General features: G+C 69.8%; 3 protein-coding genes across 3 annotated transcripts in view; 2 read left to right on the plus strand and 1 right to left on the minus strand.

Moving 5' to 3' along the window:
* Nucleotides 1-999, plus strand: part of CHLNCDRAFT_58410 (hypothetical protein) — a 1,663-nt gene extending 664 nt beyond the window's left edge. Inside the window, exons 2-4 of the mRNA XM_005845994.1 lie at nt 123-207; nt 374-432; nt 590-999. Of these exons, the coding sequence (XP_005846056.1) occupies nt 123-207; nt 374-432; nt 590-720 (275 nt within the window). The 3' untranslated portion in view covers nt 721-999. The remainder of the gene's footprint in view (nt 1-122; nt 208-373; nt 433-589) is intronic.
* Nucleotides 1,000-1,061: 62 nt separating this feature from the next.
* On the minus strand, nt 1,062-3,677 carry CHLNCDRAFT_25371 (hypothetical protein; the record flags this gene model as incomplete). The annotated part of the gene is made up of 7 exons (XM_005846136.1): nt 1,062-1,227; nt 1,417-1,629; nt 1,832-1,927; nt 2,208-2,312; nt 2,457-2,517; nt 2,754-3,071; nt 3,611-3,677. Coding segments are annotated over 7 exons (1,026 nt in total), but the record flags the coding sequence as incomplete, so codon positions are not given.
* Nucleotides 3,678-4,199: 522 nt separating this feature from the next.
* On the plus strand, nt 4,200-10,667 carry CHLNCDRAFT_136223 (hypothetical protein; the record flags this gene model as incomplete). The annotated part of the gene is made up of 19 exons (XM_005845995.1): nt 4,200-4,274; nt 4,490-4,636; nt 4,815-4,887; nt 5,048-5,118; nt 5,278-5,359; nt 5,516-5,568; nt 5,875-5,960; nt 6,136-6,308; nt 6,536-6,681; nt 6,832-7,014; nt 7,309-7,382; nt 7,566-7,633; nt 7,843-7,919; nt 8,077-8,133; nt 8,368-9,153; nt 9,384-9,520; nt 9,775-9,808; nt 10,118-10,199; nt 10,456-10,667. The coding sequence occupies 19 exons, from the start codon at nt 4,200-4,202 to the stop codon at nt 10,665-10,667; spliced, it is 2,616 nt and encodes an 871-aa protein (XP_005846057.1).
* Nucleotides 10,668-20,965: the final 10,298 nt, after the last annotated feature.

Here is a 20,965-nt window from a genome sequence, read left to right on the forward strand (position 1 = left end):
CCCTGGGCCCGCGGCACGGCCGGCGCGTGCAGCTCCGGCTGCCGCACTGGGGCTGCTCGCACCGGCGGCAGCTTGCTTCCTTCCCACGCTGTGCTGTGCTGTGCTGTGCTGTGCCCCTGCAGGCCGCCAAGGTGCAGCTGGGTGCTGTGGTGTCGATCGTGGACTCCAATGTGGCGCCTCCCAGCCCCATCCCCATCGCCCAGCCAGGTGGGGAGGCGCCGGGCAGCCCGCAAGCCCACCACCTCTGCGCACCGCTTGTGCTGCCGGGATGCGGCTGCCTGCATGGGCGGCCGGGCGATGCCGGTCCGATTGCCTGCCCAGCGCTGCACTGATGCGCGCCTGCCCCCGCCTCCCCCCCCACTGCTGCCAGAAGCCGCCGGCGCCGCCATGGATGCTGCTGCGTCGACCCCCATCCAGACTGGCACCACCGACGTGAGCCCCTCCCTCCCCCTGGGCCTTCCGGCAGCACCGCTTTGCACTTGGCGGCCGCATGCTCGCGCTGCCACCGGCCTGCGCTCCAGCCTGCGCTGCTTCTGGCCAGGCACACATCCGGCTGACTGCTTGCTGCTGCCCACTGCCGCCCTCGCAGGTTGCTGCCACTGTGGCAATCGACTATGCCATCACTCCAGAGGCGTAAGCGCTGGGCACCCTCACAACAAGCGCGGTCCCAGCCCAGCAGGGCGCCAGAGGTTTGCACAACAAAGAGCGTGGCGGCGCTGACCAAAGCGTGCCGCCCAAGCAGCCAGCCAGCTCCGCATGTCCCAGCGCAGCTGCCATCCAGGGTGCCGCAAGGTACCTGCCACTCTTGATTTTCACCCAGCCCTTTTGATTCCCCCAATAAGCAATGTACGGGCTTCCCGCCAGCTTTCCATGAGAGTTACTGCACCCTTCCTCGCGATTACGCTTGCCTCCCCTGACAATGAAACCCACGTAAGGCTGTTTTCATTCTGAACGCCTGAATGCAATGTACACACAAGTCACTGAAAGGGCAGTCTGATAGCAGTTGACAGATCGCGGCGCGCCGCCGCCTGACGGGCTGTCCGAGGCCGATGGGGGCCCACCTACGGGCCCACCGGCAGCAGCGCCGGCTGGTTGAGCGTGCGGCCTCCCGCGGTGGCCAGCGTGGCGCCGTGGCGCAGGCTCACAAAGGCGTCTGCCGGCAGCTGCGCCTTGGCCAGCTCCCTGGGCAGCCGCTTGGAGGGCTCGTCCATGGGCTCGTCTGTCAGGCTGCACAGCAGCAGGCCAGGTTCGCCGGCAGTGAGGGAAGGAAGGGATGTGTGCACAGCAGGCATTGCACCAAGGGTGCAGGGATGGGGATGCAGCAGGGAGAGCAGGGGACGGGAGCTGTGTGCAAGAGGCAAGAGCAAGGGGTCCGCGGGAGGCGGAGGCTAGCGGCCAGCCGGCCGGCGTGCTCACCAGAAGGTGGCGTGGTGGCAGGCCACGCTGCGCATGCTGCGCACGTCGCGGTGCACCTGCACCGCCTCGGCGGGGTCGATGTGCTGCGGCTTCATAAACCAGCGCGGCTCGTAGGCGCCGGTGGGGATGGCGGAGAGGTCAAAGGGACCCAGCCGCTGGCCAATCTCGGAAAAGACGGGGGCGTAGCCCGAGTCGCCGGCAAACCAAAAGCGCCTGGGAGGCGGGCAGCAGGAAGGCGGGGGCAAGGACAGAGGCAGGTGGAGGGAGGCGGGGAGGCAGGTGCAGACGGGTGGGCCGGCGGGAAGGTGAGGGGGCAGCGTGGGTGGAGGAGGGGAGAGCAGCAGCCAGCGTGGCAGCGCCTGGCGCCAGCACTGCGTGCAGTGCACTGCAAGAGTGTACGGCGGCGCGCGCTCACCGCCGCTCCCCCAGCACCGCCCAGCCGCCCCACAGCGAGGCCTTGCGGCTCCAGGGGCTCCTCATGCTCCAGTGCTGGGCAGGGGTCAGCACCACCCTGCAGGCCGGGGGGCAGGGCAGGGGACAAGGCAGGGGACAAGGCCGGGGGCAGAGGGCAGGGGGCAGGGCAGGGATCCTCAGAGGTGGAGAGCCAGCCGTCAAGGTCAGCCCACACCCAGCGCGGCGATGCCACGCCCGCTCCTCTGGGCTCTCCCAGCTTTTGTTGTTTTTTGCGGGCCGCCAGTGGCGGCAGCACCAGCTCGGCAGCGCAGTGGAACCAGTCTGGCGGGGCACCCGTGCACGCACGTGCAGTGCTGACCAGTGCGCTGCCTCCCCACCTGACGCTGCTGTTGGGGTGCGCCGCCTCCTGCCACCAGTCCAGCTCAACCACATTGCTCACACCCCGCTCCGTGAACCAGCTCTTCAGGCCGAGCGGCACATACCTGCAGCACGGCCGTGGAGCAAACCCAGCGGCTTGCTTCGGCAGGAGAGTCCCTTGGAGACGGCAGAGAAGAGGAGCGATGCGAGGAGAGGGATGCGAGGAGTGGGGACAGCGGCAGCAGGAGCAGTGCGCCGCCACGCCTCACCAGCGCAGGCGGCCGCCAAACCGGCTGTTCAGCTGCTTCACGCTGCCCTTGTCCAGGTGGTCTGCGGCAGGGAGGGCACACACGGCAGCAGGCAGGCAGAGAGAGGGTCAGCAGCGTGCACGGGGGAGCAGAGAAGGGCTTCTGCTGAGCAAGCGGCCGCCTTCCCCTACACCAGAGGATCTGCCGGCTGGCAGGCACCCGCCCAGCAGCAGCCGGCAGCAGCGGAAACCCCACACCCCACGCAATCAGCAGCAGGGAGATCCGGCGGAGGCTGCAGGCTGCAGCCCCGGCCCGCACCGTAGTGGTTGTGTGAGAGCAGCACGGCGTCGATCTTGGGGAGATCCGGGTGGTCGAGCGGGAAGGCGGGCGGCACCACGCGCCGCGGCCCCACAAACTGCACCGGGCTGCACCGCTGGCTGAACACGGGGTCGGTGAGGAAGGCGAGGCCCTCCAGCTGCACCAGCAGCGTGCTGTGCCCCACCCACGTCGCCTGCACCGCGTCGCCTGCGGGCAGGAGGCGTGTGGGGGCTGGCGCGTGGGCGGGCAAACCCTGGCAAAGCGTGGCTGAAGGGAGTGAGCGCCGTCCCTTGTTTGGCACAGCGGCCGGGTTGCACGCTGCTGCCGGGGTGGGTCCGCAGGTGGCCCGGCAGAGCAGCCAGCCAGCGCAGCGGCCCCGCCCACACCTGGCGGGCTGTTGAGCGCGGCCCAGTCAACGGGGTGTGTGGGGAAGGCGGCGGCCCAGTCGGCCGGCGTGGGCGACATGTTTCCCTCCAGGTATCCATCAGAGGGGTATCCTGCCCTGGTAACGGGCAGGCAGGCAGGCAGGCACCGAAGCAGCAAGCAGCGACAGAGAGGTGAGGGCCCGTGGCAACAAACGGCAGCATATGGCAGGGGCGCAGCGGTCCACAAGGCAGGAGCAAGACGGCATGCCGCGCGGCAGGGGCGCAGCGGTCCACAAGGCAGGAGCAAGACGGCATGCCGCGCGGCAGGCTGGAAGCGCTGCAGCGGAGGTGCTTGCTCACTTGCGGCGCTCCCGGTTCCAGCGCAGCACATCGCCAAAGCTGCGCTCCTGCAGGGGGTTGGGAGCGGAGGAAGTGGAGGGGGCAGGGCTGCGTCAAAAGGCAACGCTGCGTGCTGCCACGTGTGGGCTAAACAGGAGTAGGAAGGGTGCTGGCGACGCGCCTCCCAAGTTGGCCAAGGATTATCGAAGCGTCCATGGCGCCAGGTGACTGCAGCAGAAGGGGTTGGCGCACCACAGCAAGGCCCTCAGCGGCGTGGGTGGGTACGTAACCCGGTGTGCAACCGCGGCGGCGGCGGCGGCAGGCCCTCCAGAGGCGGCAGAAGCGGCAGCTAACCCGTCGCGCGGTGATGAGGAGGGAGGGACGCTTCAAGAAGGTTGGGCAAGCGGTGAGAGTCGAGGCCATCTCGTCCCATCCTGAAGTAGGACGCTATGGCAGCAGCAGCCGCAGCAGCGACAGCCAGTTGACCCCACACCTTCATCAAATGAACGGCTGCCCGCGTTGCTGCCTCTGCGATCGAGCAGCTGCAGAACTGGAGGTGAGCTGGCAGCCGTACGTCTCCCCTCCCGGTGGCACCTTTGGCTTCATCATCTCACAATACAGTGAATCCAGTAGCTGCGTGCAGGGGGCAGTGCTCCAAGGCACCGTGTGTGTGTCGCCCTCCAGGGAGCCGAACCCCGAGACTGGCGCCCTGTGCGGGTGCCACGCGTCGTCAGCAACCCAAATGGAGGATGGAGGAGGCGCCCCCAGCCTGTCGGGGGTCACCAGGAGGCGGGAGCTTGGGCTGGCGAGCCCTAGGGTGCGCTGCCGCCGCTGCGGCTGCCTCCAGATACGTGCTGGCTGCAAGGGCTGTCGAATGGGAGCCCCTGGCGCCCCGGAAGCCAGCCCAGACCTGGCGCCCAGCCGCCGCCACCGGCATGCCAGCAGGCGCTGCCCGCCACCATGGGCGCACCATGTTTTGCTGGTGCAGCCGTGCAGCCTCGACTCCTGGCCTTGCCGCACGCGCATGTGCAGGCCGCCCAGCGCGCGATGCACTTCACCGAGTCTGCGGCGCGGCGGCTGAGCGTGGAGGCGCTGCTGCGAGGCCACCAGGGCTGCGTCAACCGCCTGGCCTGGAACGAGAGCGGCAGCCTGCTGGCTTCGGGATCCGACGACAGGAAGGTGTGTGGGGGAGGTGGTGTGGTGTGGTGTGTGTGTGTGTGTGTGTGTGTGTGTGTGTGTGTGTGTGAGAGAGAGAGAGAGAGAGAGAGAAGTGCAGGGGCATCGCTGGAGGTTTGGGGCGGGCACGGGCAGGCCCTCCCAGCGGAGGTGTCTTGCTGGGGCCGCCACTCTGCCGCAGGTCATGCTGTGGAGCTACCCAGACACCCAGCGCCAGCCTGTGTGCGTAGAGACGGAGCACCAGGCCAACATCTGTGAGTGGTGGCGGGGCTGGACCGCCTGCGCAGCTCGGGCACAGCGTGCGGCGGCAGCTGGGGCTGCCGGCATGCCGTGGCCTGGCCTGGCCTGGCCTGGCTTCTGCTGCACATGCCCATCCTGACGCGGCCCCACCGCGCCCCTCCCCTTGCGCCGCAGTCGGCGTGCGCTTCCTGCCGCAGACCGGCGACAGCCGGCTGGTCACCGGCGCCATGGACTACACTGTGCAGGTGCTGGCCAGCAGCGCAGGGCAGCACACGTGTCGGCGCACACGGGAAGCTCTCTGGCCAGGGTCGGGCTGCCTGGGCACTCCCGCCGCCGCTTCCACCGTGCAGACCTGTATGCGCCCCTCCCATTCCTTTCCCCTCCCCTGCCTCCCCGACCTGCAGCTACACCAGCTGGACACGCCGCCAGACAGCCAGCCGCGGCCGCTGCGCGGCGCTAGCGGCATGCGGCGGAACCCCGACACAGGTGGGGTGCCGGGGCGGCGGTATGTTGTGTGCCGGGCTGTTGGGTGGAGGCGCAGTGAGTGCCGTGCCCGCTGGCCTGGGCCCTCCCTACTCGCTCTCTCCGCCTGAAACTTCTGGTGCCGCCTGCGGCAACGCCTCCATGCCCCCGCCCATGCAGCTGCCACCGCAGCCAGCGTGCGCACCGTCGTCTACACCTGCCACCGCAGCAGGGTCAAGGCACGCCGGCGGCTGCCCTGCTGCTGCCGCGCCGGGCGCGGCTGCCTCCCGTGGCGTCCTGGCGCCGCGCCTGCCTGACGTCCCATGGCGCCGTGGCCCCTTGCTCTGCACGCCTGCCTCCCGTGGCGTCCTGGCGCCGCGCCTGCCTGACGTCCCATGGCGCCGTGGCCCCTTGCTCTGCACGCCTGCTTACATTGCCAGTCCTTCCCGCCCCACTCCAATCCCACCCGTTCACCCACCATCTTTACGTCCCGCCACCATCACCACCACCCTCGCCTCACCCACCCACCACCCCCGCAGGATGTGGCTGTCGAGCCGCTCAACCCCCACCTCTTCTGGTCGGCGGCCGAGGACGGCTTTGTGCGGCAGTACGACACGCGCCTCCCGTGAGCGGCGCCGTGCCCGGGCCTGCCCGCCGCCGCCGCCTTGCCCTGCGTTGCCTTACTATCCCGCCGCCACCGCCGCCGGTCGACAACACCCCGGTGCAAACACAAGCATCACCCCCTGCCCCCTGCCCCCTGCCCCCTGCCCCCTGCCCGCCCGCGTCCTCCCGCTTCGCAGCACCTCCCAGCAGCGCGACTTTGACTCCCCCAACGCGCTGCTGGCAGTGAGGGCCAAGGGCCGCTTCTCGGAGCTCAAAAGCCTTGGCCTCAACCCCGCCAGGCCGCACCTGCTGGCGGTGGCGGCGGCAGACCCGCTGCTGCGCGTGTACGACCGCCGCATGCTGACCGCGGGTGGGTTTGCGGGAGGCGCCGTCCCCCTTGCTTCTGGGGCGGTAGTGCCCGACGCGGTGGGCGGTCGGCGGAGGTGTTTGGTTGTGGGGGTGGTGGGGCAAGGCTGCGGGCAGTGCAGGGCCCCTTGTCACGCAGCACACAGCCCCCAGGCCCCGACCCAGCCGCACCTGCTCGCCGTGTCGTCGTTTCACCCGCCGCGCCCCTGCCCCGCCGCCGCCGCCGCTCAGGTGCGCCAGAGGGCCGCGGGGCGGGCGGCGCGCCGCTGCTGGCCCTGGCGCCGCCCCACCTGGCGCTGTGTGCGGCGGGGGCCGGCGGCGGCCGCCCCTCGCGCATGCACGCCACCCACCTGGCCTTTGGCAACCGAGGGGACAAGGTGCGCCCGCTCTCATGCGTGCTGCCCTGTGGCGCGGGGGCCCGGCTGCTGCCGCGCTTGCCGCAGCCACCTGCACCGCGCCTGCACCCCACAAATAAGTAACACTTGTACAAACACACACTCGATGCCGACCCATTTATGAAATTGCAGCTGGTAGCCACTTACCACGGGGATCATGCCTACTGCTTCGATGTGACAGGCGCAGCGTCGCCTGCCAGCAGCCCCACGCGCGAGCAGCAGCAGCAGCAGCAGCCATTCAACCTGTTTGCCCACCCGTCTGCCGCCGCCGCGCTGGCGGCCAGCAGGAGGGCCGGCGGCGGCGGCGGCGGTGGCGTCAGGAACGGCGCCGGCAGCGGCAGCAACGGGTATGCCTCGGGGAGCGGCGGCGGCGGCATGGCAGACATGCCAGGCATGCTGCCCGCGGCTGCTGAGCGGGCCAAGGCTGAAGGCAACCTGCACCTGTTCAGCAAGCAGGCAAGGAGCTAGCAAGCAGGCAGCGCTGCCAGCCGGGCAGACGTGCAGGCAGCTTGCTTGAATCAAGCAATGCATGGTTTCACCCATACATTGCACAAACCAAACCACGACCGCACACCATCTCCTTCCCCAACCCGTACGCAACCCTTGCAGCACTACGAGGCGGTACGGCAGTACAGCGAGGCCATCCGGTTGGCCCCCTGGGCACCGGTGCTGTACACCAACAGGTGGGCGGGGGGGGGGGGGGGTGCCTGGGAAGTCGGGCAGGCACAGCCCGCCCACCAGCCCTGGCTCGCCTGCCCGCCGCACGTTCCCGACGGTGCTGCTTGCACCCAGCCGGGAGGCAGCCGGCAGCCCTTCGCTCCCTCGGGCTTGCACTCACGGGGCGGGGCGTGCCGCCGCGGGTGCAGGGCGCTGGCGCTGCTGCAGCGTGGGTGGGAGGGCGACGCGCTATGCGCGCTGCAGGACGCCGAGACGGGTGGGGGCGCTCGCCGCGCCTGCCGCCTGCCCGCCTGCTCCTTCCTTCGGGCTTGACAGCAAGGCCTACTGCTGCCTGCCTGCCTGCCTGCCTGCGCGCCCCAGCGGGCTTGCCTGCCTACCTGCTCCCCCACACACCCCTGCCACGTATGTGCCCCACTCCGCCGCTGCCTGCCTGCCTGCCTCCCCGCTTGCCCCACCCCTCTGCAGCTGTCTGCCTGGACCCAGCTTTCGCCAAGGCCCACTACCGCCGCCTGCAGGCGCTGCGGGCAGCAGGCATGCTGCAGGTGGGGGCGCAGGGGCGCCGGCCAGCGAAGGCCAGGAAAACACGCCATTCGGTTGGCGGCGTCGGCAGCGCTGGTTGGCCGCCCCGCCTCCGTCACTGAACCCCCTCCGCTCTCGCCTCCCTCCTACTTCCCTGCCTGGCCCCTGGTACCCCTGCAGTCTGCCACCACCGCCGTGCGCCTCTTCAAGCAGCAGTTCCCGGAGCAGGCGGGCGATGTGGAGGGTCTGGAGGAGCAGGCAGGGCCGCTGCGCTGTGCTCTGCTCTGCTCTGCTCTGCTGGCGCCGCTGCGCGGCTGGCAAAGCCCTGGCCCTGTGCTGTGCTCATCTGGCCTGTGGCTTGGCACAGGGCAGCTCGGCTGGGGCTGTAGGGAGCAGGGACGGAGCGAGCTGCGGCGCTTGCGGGGCCATCTGCCAGCACTGGATGCCTCTCTCCCCTCGCCCTGCCCGCAGATTGCCTTGGACGTGCGGCGCCAGGCGCAGCAGGCCGAGCTGCGGCGGCAGCAGGCGGAGCAGCGGCGGCAGCTGCGCCGCCGGCGCGGCATGCAGTTTGATCGGCGGCGGCAGGAGCGGTCGGCGGCGGCTGAGCCGGCGGCGGCCACCCAAGGGCAGGGGGAGGGGCCTGACGGGCCGGCAGCAGCAGCAGACGCAGCAGCAGCAGGAGCAGCAACGGCAGCAGCAGGAGCGGCAGGGACAGCGCCGTCTGGGCAGGCGCAGCAAGGGGCTGCTGCCCGACCCGGCATTGGGAGCCCAGGCGGCGGCTCGGCTGCTGCCGGGGAGGCAGCCATGGATGCTTCTGTGGCGCCGGCTGGTGAGGCGGGGACAGCTCTGGCACTCGTAGTGGCGCCGGCGCCGGCGGCAGCAGCGCCAGCTGCGCCAGCGTCGGCAGCGGCAGCAGGCGGCGACTCTTGGGACGACCCTTACGCATCGGGTGGCAGCGAGGATGAGGAAGGCGAGGACTTTGCGGCGGCGGCGGCCGGGGCGGCGGCCTCCAGCGGCATCGACGCCGCCTATGCGGCGGCGCTGGAGGCGGCGGCCGCCGGCGGGCGCGGCGCGGACGCGGCGGCGGCGGCGCGGGGCGCTCCCAGCCTGGACGGCCTGGCCGCGCAGCAGCAGCAGGACCAGCAGCAGCAGCAGCAGGAGCAGGGGCAGGAGGCGGGAGGGCGGGGCGCCAAGCACCAGGCGGGGCACCAGCCCAGCTTGTGGAGCGCCTTTGAGGGCGGCCGCCGCATGCTGCAGGTACGGCACGCCGCGCACGCTCGGTCGCCGCCTGCTGCCGCCGCTCCGCTCGCTACTCCTCGCCCTGCCCTCCCTGCACCCTGCCGTTGCCCCGCTTGCTTGCCTCATGGCATGCTGCCCCTGCGGCCCCGTCCCGCCGCCCCGCCGCCCCTCCTTTTGTCCCCCCCTGCCCACACACCCCTTCACCCCCGCCTGCCGCTCCGCCCGACCTGTCGCCGCGGCTGTCGCAGCGGTACGTGGGGCAGTGCAACCTGCAGACAGACATCAAGGAGGCAGCCTTCCTGGGCGCCGACGATAGCCTGGTGGCGACCGGCAGCGACGACGGCCGAGTCTTCATCTTTGCTGCCGCCACGGGGGAGTGCGTGAGGTGGGTGGGTTTGTGTGGGCTGGGGGGGCGTGGGGGGCGAGGGTGCAGGGGCGCACGGTGGGCGCCACCGTGCGGGCGCCACCGTGCGGGCGGCAGGTGGGGCAGGCGGCGAGCAGCGGCGCGCTGCAGTACCACCTCTGCCAGCTGCTGCGTGTGGGCCGCAGCGGTACCGCTTCCCGTGCCGCCTGCATGTCCCACTGCATGCACCGCCTCATTGCGCCGTTGCTCCTGTACCGCCTGCTGTACCGCCGCAGGGTGATGATGGCTGACGAGGATGTGGCAAACGCGGTGCAGCCCCACCCTCACCTTCCAGTACTCGCCACCAGCGGCATAGAGAGCACCATCAAGGCAAGCATGGCGGCCTGTCCCCACTCCGGCCGGTGTTTCGGTGGCCGCTGGCGGCTGGCTGCTGCTGCAGCGCCCGCCGCGGCTTGCCTCCGCTGCTGCCTGCTTGAGGCTGGCCCGGCCCTGGATCCGCCGAGGGCCGGGTGTGTTGCTCTGACGCCTTGCCTGCGAGGGCTTCTCCCTCCTCTACCCGTCCACCCCACACTCCCACACCCATGCATCCGCCCTCTTAACCCACGCCCGCTGACGCAGCTGTGGTCCCCAGAGGGTGAGTCCACCAGCGGCGGCGACATGGCAGAGGTCATCCGCCGCAACCAGGAGCGGCTCAAGGAGGGTGAGGCGCGCGGGCTGCCGCATCCGGGCTGGCAGCTGGCGAGCAGGGGGCAGCGCCGGCTGGCCGCCGCTGCTGCCGGTACAGGCAGGCGGGGGCAGGGGCAGAATGTGCGCAGTGCAAGCACGGGCCGGCGCCCCTCTGCCGGCCGCGCGGCGCAGCAGGCAGCCGCTCCGGTGCGCTGCTTGTTGTGTCATGTGTCGAGCTGACCCTGCCGTGCCTGGCCGCTCCGGCTGCCTGCGCTGCGCGCCTGGTGCAGGCCCCACGGCGCTGCGAGGGGTGGACCCCAGGATCATCGCGGCCCTCACCGACAACCCCGAACTGCTGCGGGCGCTCATGCAGCGCGCCACGCGCCGGGGCGGCGGCGGCGGCCCGTTGGGGAGCGGCGGCGAGGGGCCCCAGGAGGGCGGGGAGCAGGAGGATGAGGATGAGGAGGAGGATGTGCGGGAGGTCAGCTGCCGCGTGGCCTGACGCCTGCTGGTGCTGCGGCCGGCTGGCATCCGTGCAAGCAGCGGGGGCGGGACCTGTGCCCGAGCGTGGCATGTTGCATGGGAGCTGTTGTGTGTCCTGCCTGCTAGTGTATGATAACGGCGCTAGGGTTACATGGAATAATGTTTGCTGTGTGGAGCCGAGCAAAGACGCATGGAGAATACATGGAGCAACTCAAGTGCAGGCGCCAAAAAGAAAGAAACCTGTGGCCAAAACTTGAGCGCAGTGCCAAGTGCCCAGCCACGCGGGCCAGGCGTGGGGCGGGGAGGCGGCGTCAGCTGCCGAACTGGAACCCGGGCTCGCCCTCGGCGTGGGCGCCACACCCCGGCCAAGGCCTCCACACATAGCTGTCCTGCATCACCGTGCACTCCACCACCCACGCAGAGGGCGCGGCGTCGACGCGCAGGGCAAGCTTGCGCTGCCGCGCCTGGCGGATGGCGCCTTGGAAGGCCGCAAGCTCCTCGGCCTCGACGGTGACGCGCAGCAGGGCCGGGTGGGCGGCCGCCACCTCCAGCAGCGCTGCCACGTGCTGCGCCCCGTCCGGCTTGAGCCGGCACACGCCCAGGTGCTCCAGCTGGGTGGCAGCCGCCAGCGCCACGGGCAGCACCAGCCGGCGCAGGCGCGGCAGCCAGGGCCAGCCCGTTGGCAGCTCCGTTGCCGCTGGCACGGCGCTCCTCCAGCTGAAGCGGCGCAGGTGGTGGAGCCCGCTGAGCTGCTGGGGCAGGCAGGGCAGCTGGTCCATCGCACTCAGCTCCAGACTGAGCTCCGTCAGCTGCCCCACCCCAGCCAATGCCTCATCCAACTCCTCCACAGCCTCCCTGGCCTTGTCCAACATCGCTGGGACTCAGGCTGAGCACCCTCAAGCTGTGCAGCTCGGCCAGTGCATCGCGACACGGCAGCTGGCAGTCGTGCAGGTGCAGGCGCGAGAGGGCGGAGAGGGTGGACAGCCGCGTGTAGCCCTCGCTCGGCTCCTGCACATGCTTCAGGCGCAGCTCGCGCAACTGGCGCAGCTCCGACAACTGCATGGGCAGAGTGGATGGGGCATGCAGGCGAGGGTGAGGGGCTGAGGGATGCGCCCGCTGGGCTGCTGGGGGCACGTCCATGTGCCATGCAATGGTTCCCCAGATGCCTGCCCCGATACACCCCCGCCGTCCCTCGCGGCACAGCGGCGCGCACCTGTTACGGCAGCCGCTGAATATCCTCCCACTCCTCCCTATTGCCACCCGCCAGCTCCAGCTTTGTGAGGCAGGCAGGCAGCTTGGCCACCGGCTGCAGCTGCAGCGGGGCCCCACGCAGGGCCAGGTCTTGCAGGGCGGTCATGGAATGGAGCGGCGCCACCACGGCCAGCGGCGCGGTGATCACCAGCAGGCGCAGGGAGCGCAGGCGGTGCAGGGCTGCGGCCCAGCTGGCCAGCCGGAAGCTGGGCATCACGTCATCAAGCTCCAGCTCCAGGTGGGTCAGGCTGCCCGCCGCGGCGCAGGCAGCCACCGCGACCAGCACGCTTTGCAGAATCTCTGCTCCGTCTGCATCCATCAGCCCATCCGGCTCCTCCTCCACCAGGCCATCGCCCACGGCGTCTGCCTCGTTGCGGAAGAAAGGGCCCAGGTGCAGCTTGAGGCGCTGCACGCTGCCCGACGCGTAGCGCAGGAGCCACTCGGTGAAGGGCGCAGGCGCTGGAGCTCTCTGGACACCCCAAAGTGCGCCTGCAGGCCGGTGGGGAGTAGCTGGGGGGCGTGGCACAGGGCCCGCCACCGCCGGCACACCGCCGGCACCGCCCTCTGCCTGCGTGCCGCAGGGGAGGCGGGGCCCAGCGATCAGCAGCAAGTTGCAATATACCAGGGCCACAATAAAGCAGGGCTTGAACGGCAAAGCTTGCAAGCCGGCACCGTCTTGATCACCTATCCATGAGGTGCATGGAGCGAAACACAGTGGCAAGCACGTTGTCGGGCATGTCATTGAGCCTCATGGCGCACGGCTGCCAGTGGGCTGGAGAAGGGCTGTGGATTGCACGGTGCGATGGGCTGGTGATGGGCGGCTGATGGGCTGGATGGCGGGCGATGGGCTGTATAGCGGGTGATGGGTGTTGGGCCTATCAGAAATCAGCTCGGAGAGGCAGCAGGGGCGGGAGAGCGGGTTTGGGCAGGTCGTGCCGTGCCGCGCTGTGCCACAGCCACTTTCTGGCAAGCCAAAGCGCCCCCCACCCTTCAACCCACCCATCGGATGAACCCAACAGCATCAAGTGGACAGGAAAAAAGCAGCAGGTATCCACCCAGGTGTTTGTACGTGTTTTCGATGTTTGTATCCACCCACGTGTGTGCGGGCAACCTCTGGGCACCCAGACGACTGGCGGCCCCCTCGTGTGCCACTAGGAACGACCATTGCTTCCGTCAAACAAGTGTGCTAAGCCGGTAAGGGCGCCCGTCATTGGCCATAAAGTGCCGTACTCGGTAGATAGCGGCCGTGCTTCTTCCTCTTGTTTGCTTCGCTCGCCGCCCTACTCCAGCGACTTTGACGAAAACACGGGGGGCGGGCTTCGTGGCTGGACTTGGGGGCCATGGGTGCCAACAAGCCGCACGGGGCCCACCACAGCGGGGACGCCCTTGCGGAGGCTCCCACTGACATGGCAGCAGCCAAACACGCGGCGGCCGCAGCAACGGCCAAGCCTTGTGACCGAGCGGCGGGCTTGGCATCAGCGGCGGCGGCCGCCGCAGACGGCGGCGACGCAGAAGTCAGCCACAGCAGCGGATACGCCGAATTCGCCGCCGCCACGGGGAGCGACGCCGACAGCGACGGCAGCAGCGGCAGGGGCAGCGGCAGGGGCAGCAGGGCTGGCAGCTTTGTGGCGTCGCGCTGGGCGGCGCGCCCCGCTCCAGCCGACGACGCCGTTCGGTTCCTTGCGCTGGCAGTGGTACAGCCCGCGTGCGCCTGGAAGCTGCGGCACGCCATGCTCCCCCGCGAGCTGGCCTACATTGCAGGCGTGGGCACGTACGCCCTGGTCGCCCTGCTGTGGCTGTGCCTGGCGCCCGCCAGCTACCGCCGCCGCCGCACGCCCATAGCAGCCCTCTTCTACCTGGCGATGCAGCTCAGCCAGGCAGCCTTCGACCTCAGCCGCTGGCTCAGCCTGCCAGAGCTGGTGGAGGGCGTGGTCGGCCTGGGCGGCCACGCGGCGGCCCTGTTCTTCCTCATGGCGCTGCTGTGTGCCAGCCTCAAAGCTTCGCTGCTGGTGCGTGGGTGGGTGGGCAGGCAGGGCGGGCTCGCTCTGAGTTGGGGCGGAGCATGGCAGGCCCTTGGGGCCTTTACAGCCTGGCACCAGCGAGCAGCCGCCCACCACCAACCCAAAGTAGCTGCTTTTCCTCGCACCCGCTCCCTCTGACTCGCTACCGCGCCCTTAAGCACCCCCCCCCTTCCCCCTCCCTCCCTGCCGCCCCCCGGGCGCTCCCTGCAGGGCTCGCTCTCCTTCCAGCCTCCGCCGGTGCTGGCGGTGGCGCTGCACCTGGCTGGCACGCTGCTTGCCAGCTCCGGTACCGCCGCAATCTGCAGCAGCGGCCTGCTGACGCACCCCGCCACCCGGCCCTGGATCCATGTGCTGTACCGACTGCTGGAGCCCGCCACCGCGCCGCTGGAGCCGCTGCTGCTGGCCGCGGGGGTCCGCCGCGACCACCCGCACCGCCACTGCCACTGCGGTGAGCCAAGCAGGGAGGCGCCGCCGCCGCCGCCGCTGCTGCCGCTGCTGTGAGCGCCTGGCTCCTCCCCTTCACCGTCCCGCGCGCTCCCGCCCCGCCACCCCCGCGCGCATGGTGCAGTGATGACCACCATGCACATCTGGCTGGTCCTCGTGCTGCCCACGGTCATCGTGGCACGGGGCCACGCCCTGCGGTACCGTGCCTGGCGCGCGGAGCTGCGGCGCAGGGAGCACGCGGCGCGGCAGGCGGAGCGCGCGCAGCGGCGCCTCAAGGCCGAGGCCTGGGGCTTTGGCCTGTCCGAGCCCTCCTCCCTGAGCACCCACTACGCCAGCAGCCTGGGCAGCAGCCGCAGCGCCAGCCTGGGCGGCGAGGCGGAGGCGGAGGCGGAGGAGGTGAAGATGGTGCTGGCGGCGGCGCTGCCGCCCCAGCTGCTGCAGCGCGGCCTGCAGCGCGCGGCCCGGCGGCGGCGCCGGCGCCCCCACCACCCAGCAGACTGGCAGCACGTGGCGGCCTCGCGGGCGCTGCGCGCGTTTGGCGCCGCGCGCGGGCTGTGCATCGTGGCGCTGCTGCTGGCGCCACCGCTGTACGCCTGGCACCGCCAGGCCTTCCGCTGAGCCGGCTGGCTGCCAGTGCGCAACCTGCATTGCAAACTTTCAAGAGCCCCCAACATGAACCCTCGCCTGGAAACGTCATCAAGACCTTCTAGTGAACGCCTTCTGTTAACCCTCATGTATGTTCTGCTAGCCTGCGCCTTTTGCTGTGAACACACAATAACTCTGTCGCGCGCTACAGCTGTAATGCATCCTCTTTCTGCCTGGCTGGCCTCGAAACCACAGTTTTTTCATTTTTATTCCCGAGTGCTTTCCCGTTACTCTGCCCTGGGGACCGCTCTGGTTGTAAATTTCAAGCTTATGCTATACCATTTCTTGCGATAGACGATGCTTCAACAGCTCAAGATATGGAAAAACGGAACCATGCTCCCGCCGCTCAAAGAATCAGGTGTAGTGGCAGGGACAGCAGGATGACCGGCACACAGCGCTTGTCACATGCAGAATCAGCCACCAAACACAGCACCCATCAGTTCGTACACGGTTTCAACTCGCAGGGCGGGCTTGCGCCGCTTGGCATCCCGGATGGCGTCTCGGAAGTTGGCAAGCCGCTCGTCCACGCTGAGGCGCAGCAGGGACGGGTGCTCTGCCGCCAGGCCCACCAGGCCGAGGTGGCTGGGCTCGACTGATGTGAAGCCATGCAGAGCCAGCCGCTCCAGCCGCGTGGCTGCAGCCAGCGCCGCGGTGCTGGCGGCTGCGACGGGAGCATCCAGCGCCAGCCGTCGCACGCACGCCAGCCAGGGCCAGCCTGCCGGCACATGCGCATCTGCGTTTAGCTTGCCGACTTGAAAACACAAGCGCTGCAGCCTGTCCAGCCCGCTGAGCTCTTGGGGCAGGGGGTGCAGCTGCCCTTCGTTGGTATACAGCTCAACGTTCAGCTCTGTCAGTTGGCTCAGCTCGGGCAGTACAAGCTCCAGCTGATTGAGGGGCAGTTGGCCGGGCATGGTTACGACCAGCACGTGGAACGCCCTCAAGCTGCGCAGCTCGGCCACCGCATCGCGGGACGGCAGGTGGCAGTTGTGCAGGTGCAGGCGCGAGAGGGCGGAGAGGGTGGACAGCCGCGTGTAGCCCTCGCTCGGCTCCTGCACATGCTTCAGGCGCAGCTCGCGCAGCTCCGACAACTGCATGGGCAGAGTGGATGGGGCATGCAGGCGGTACGCGGGTAGGCAGGCAGCGCATGTTGTTGTGTTTAGTCCTCCAGCTGCAGCAGCTTTGTTCGCTTATTGCCCAGGCATCCGCCAGGCCCATGCATCAGCTTCCAGCCTAGCCCTCCCTCAGAAGCGCACCTGAGGCGGAAGGCGATGATCCATTGCGAAGTCGGCACCACTCTCTAGCTTGAGTTTGGTCAGTGAGGTGGGCAGGAGTGCGCATGGGCGCAGCAGCAGCGGTTTGCCTTTCAGCTCAAGTCGCTGCAGCGCGGTCAGCGCCTGCAGCGGCACCACCACTTCCAGCGGGCCTGCCTGGAACTCCGCGCGCAGGGTGTGCAGGCGGCGCAGCGCCAGCACCCAGCTGCTGATGCGGAAGCCGGAGAGGACATAGGCATAGCCGAGGTCCAGGTGGGTCAGGCTGCCCGCCGCGGCGCAAGGGATGGCGGTGAGTAGGGCCAGCGCCTCCCTGCCGCTGTCCCCATTCCGTTCATCATCATCCTCCATGACTGGCTCCTCCTCGCCGTCGGCGAGGATGTGCAGAGCCACACCCAACTCCAGCTTGAGCCGCCGCAGGCTGCTCGCATGCAGGGGCAGCCACTCGCAAAACGAGCGCAGGCGGGGCATGTCGTCAGGCAGGTAGGTCCTCAGTTCCATCTCAGTTGGGAGCAGCTGGGGTGCGTTGCACAGTGCCCGCCAGCGGCGGCACACTCCGGGCGCCGCCCTATGCCTGCGGCAACAAGCGGGGGGCGGCAGGCGGGCTCAGTGGGCAGGCCGCTTGCGCAGCGCTGTACTGCACATGAAGTTGCAGCTCTTTGGGTAGCGTGCCTGTCTTCCAGGCTCAAGCTCTGAAGCACGCAGAGCAGAACATGATCCGACAGGTCGTTCAGGCCAGGCATGGCTTGGGGTCCTTTTGATAGCGGGTTGCAAAGAGAATGCAGCCGCCAGCGCCAAACTTTCAGGGTGCCGTACATATCGTACCGCCGCGAGTCTGATAGCTGCTCGCACGGGACGCCCAAATGGCCAATTGGATCCGCAAGAACGCATTTGGGCGGAAACTGGCCGCCTGCCATTGCCGCGTGACAAAAAGCCTGGCCAAAAGGCGGGCTCCAGACGAACAGCCCGCCCCTCGCACTGCAGCCCGTTTCGGGCACGGCCTGGAGAGGCCTACATCCTGCGAATAGGCCGGCAGCAGCCCGACAGTTGCAGCGCTTCAACCACCTCGGCCCGCCAGCGGCGGCGCGCTAGGCAGTATGCCTGGTGGGGGTCAGCCTGGCCAACGCACCCAGCCGGCCGCCGAAGGCAGGGCGTGGTGGCTGGAGCTGCAGAGGCAGCGTGCGGCGCAGAGCGGCAGGCTGTCCAGGGCCAGCGCTCCCACCTCCGCCGCTGCGGCATGGCCGTCCAGTGGTGTCGAACCGACTCCCCAGCCGGCAGCACAGGGCGCCCCTCGAGCCGATGCTGCAGAGCAGCAGGAGCAATGGCGTCGCTCCCCCAGCCCCTCCTCGCTGCTCCACTCCTCGCAGGCGCTGCTGCGCCGCATCTCTCGCCCGGCCGGCGCCCAGTCGCCCGAGCCGGCGCCGCATGCGCTGGCCGGTGGTGCCGCCTCCTCGTCCCCCCCTGCGCTCCCCGCAACCTTGGCCCGCACCCCGAGCGGCAGCAGAAGCGGGCACGACGGGGCGCTAGGCCAGCCCAGGGCTCGCAGCTGGGGGAGGCTGGACTCTTCGGATGATCGTCATGTGCAGCAGCTGCTGGAGGGAGGGCTGATTGGGAAGGCCGTGGCCGCGTCGGCAGCCTGGCAGGCCATGCGGCAGCAGCAGGCGCAGTGGGAGCAGCAGCAGTGGGAGCGGGGGTGCGGCGAGCACGGCAGCGGCAAGCGCGGCAGCAGCAGCAGCAGCAGCAGCAGCAACAGCAACAGCGTGGGCCACGCATCGCCGCCCCTGGCGCCAGGCGCCGGCGCTGCTGCCGCCGGCAACCGCGGCAGCGGGACGGGGCCGGCGCTGGTGGCGGTGGCAGAAGAGGGCTGCGAGGAGGGGATGTTCAGTGGCGACGGGGGTGCTGCCGACGCCTTGCCACAGCAGCCACAGCAACGCCAGCCGCTGCCACCAGTCGACCGCGCCTGCGCGGGGTTCCAGCTGTCGGCATTTGCAGACACCGAAGTACGGCGGTACGTGGCCGGGCTACTGCACCCCGGCAGCCCAGGCGGCGCCGCAGCCGCCGCGGCTGCAGCTGGGCAGCCCTCTGCGGGCCAGCTGCCCTCCTGCACCTCCTCCCACCACTCGCCGCCGCTTGAGCACTGGTCGGCAGAGGCGACGGCGGGGGGCGACGCAGCCCACGGCTCCATGCTCCCACCTGACCCCCTGTTGGCGGCGTGGGCTGTGACGCGCGCGCCGCCAGACCTGCCTGTGAGGGGCTACACCGCGCCGCCCACCCGCGCCGCCTGCCGGCTGGTGGCAGCGCAGGAGATGGCGGAGTGAGCGGTGCAGCGGCAGTGGGCGGGGGTGGGCGCCGGTGTGGGCGAAGCGGGGCCACGCGTGCACGCCACCAACAGCCAGCTGGCTGCCCTCCCGCCTTGCCTGGCTCCTGTGCCTAACCAGCTCTCCGAAGCAAAGATCTTTTGATAAAGCCTTTCTTCAGCCACGCCGTCATGACTTTCAAAGCATGATCAGTTGCAATCCCAAACCTAACTCGACAATTAGTTGGTGCCCTGCAGGTACTACCGCCAGCAGCAGCGCAAGCAGGGCTGCTTCTTCTCGCACCTGGGCCTCACCAGGGTGCAGGCGGGGGGGCGGGAGAGCGAGGCGGCCGCCGTGCAGCTTGCCGAATCCCAAGGTGGGGCCGGCAGCCACCTGCCTGCTTGCCGCGGGCATGTCTATGCAGCGGGACCGCCGCCCGCATCGGTGGCGCTGCACCTGCACCTGCCCTGCCCCCCCGCTGTCGGCTAGGCCTGTTGAGAGATGCTGCTGCCGGGCACGTGTTGCAGATGCGGGGCCCGAGCGTCAGCGCAAGTCGCTGCGAGGCGCTGTGCGCAAGTCGATGGTTGTGGGGCTGATGCAGGAGCTGGCGGCGCAGTCCAAGGTGGGCGAGGCGCTGTGGTGCTGTGTGGTGCGGGGCTGGGCTGGCTGGCTGGCGGGTTTGAAGAGGCGCCGGCGGAATGGCATAGCGCTGCCGTGTGCCTGGAGCGTGGAGCGTGGTGCTGCCGCACGCCTGCCAATTGTGCCTGGAGCGTGGAGCGTGGTGCTGCCGCGTGCCTGCCAATGCTGCCTGCCACTGCGGCTGGGCACCATGCAGGCAGCCGTGTGGGCCAAGGAGCACTGCGAGCAGGTGTCGGCGGCGGCGGAGGAGCAGCTTGGGCCGCAGAAGGCGTGGGCGGCGGCGGCGGAGGCTGCGCGTGCCGCGGCCGCCGCTGCGGCTGCTGCCGCCGCCGCGCGGCGCGCCCAGCAGGGGCAGCACGCTGGCGACGCGTTTGCAGCCGTGGTGCAGCAGGCCAAACGCAGCTCGGTGGCTGCCGCCACAGGAACCAGCGGCGGCGCGCCGGGGAGCAGGAGGGGCTCGGCGCTGCCGGCCGTGCAGCTTCACAAGCTGGCGCAGCACTGGCAGCGGTCTGCCGCGGCCGTGGCTGGCGGGGCGGGCGAGCGGACTGCACGGGAGCGGCAGGCGGCGGCTGCCCGGAAGCAGCTGAGGTCTCAGTGGGAGGCAGTTCGGCGGCGGCTGCCAGGGGAATCACCAGCACCGGAACCGGCAGGCACAGAACAGCAGGCGCAGCAAGCAGGCGACGGGCAGGAAGCGGCGGGCGACGGGCAGGCAGAAGCGGGCGACGAGCAGCAGCAGGCAGAGGAGCAGGCGGACGACGGCCAGCCGCAAGCCAGTAGCAGCCAGGCGCAGGCCGGGGACGGTGCCGCCAGCAGCAGCAGCGGGAGCGCAGGCGCAGCGGAGGCGGCGGTAGAAGAGTCGTGCTGCCGGTGACGGCGGTCCGGCGATAGCCCTGCTCAGCACATGTTTGATGTGTCACATCTGTGCCTTGTAAACCAATGCTGGTGCCAGCTGGCATGCACAAGCTGGCACCGCCCTCAGCCGCGTGGGGCCCTTACAACAGAGCGGTCCAGGCGTTATGACACACGAGGCATGAAGAAAACTGGCGGGGCGGCGCCCCTGCAGCCCGCCAGCCACGTGAGGCGCGGCATGAGGGGTCGGTGCTGCTGGTGCTGCTACAGAGCTACGATGCTGAGGGGGCGGGCCCGGCATGCGGTGCGCCGTCGCTGGCCATGGGTCTGTTTGGGGGGCTGGCGTGTGTGGTGGGATGCCCAGCCGACGCGTCACGCCTCTGCAGCGGCGCCCTCCTTGCCGGCCTTCTTCTTCTTCTTCTTGTTCTTCAGGCTGCAGGCAGGGCAGAGGCAGGGGCAGGGGATGCAACAGCCAGTCGGCCCAGCTCCAGAAGCGTCCGATGCCTCACCAACTCCTGTCCCACTCACTCACACCGCTTCCACACACCACCGTGATCGCCATCACACACCCACACACACGCCACCACAAACCCACACAGGCCACTACGCACACACCGCACTACCCCCCCCCCCACCACCACACACACAGGCCACGACTCACAGGCCACCACACAGACACGCCACCCCCACCCACCTGGTGGCCAGCAGCGCCTTGATCTCCTCATCCTCCACCCCCTTGCTGCTCTGCAGCGGCTGCAGCGGCGCCGAGGTGATGCGGTCGCTGCCGCTGGGCATCAGCAGCACCGTGCCCTTGATCTGCGCACATGGCAGGCAGGGGGCAGGGGCAGGGGCAACGGGGCAGCAGCTCAGCAACACGCAGCACCACATCCAGGCGTGCCATGC

The sequence above is a fragment of the Chlorella variabilis genome (genome assembly GCF_000147415.1).
Source record: "Chlorella variabilis unplaced genomic scaffold CHLNCscaffold_15, whole genome shotgun sequence".
Classification (NCBI taxonomy): domain Eukaryota; kingdom Viridiplantae; phylum Chlorophyta; class Trebouxiophyceae; order Chlorellales; family Chlorellaceae; genus Chlorella; species Chlorella variabilis.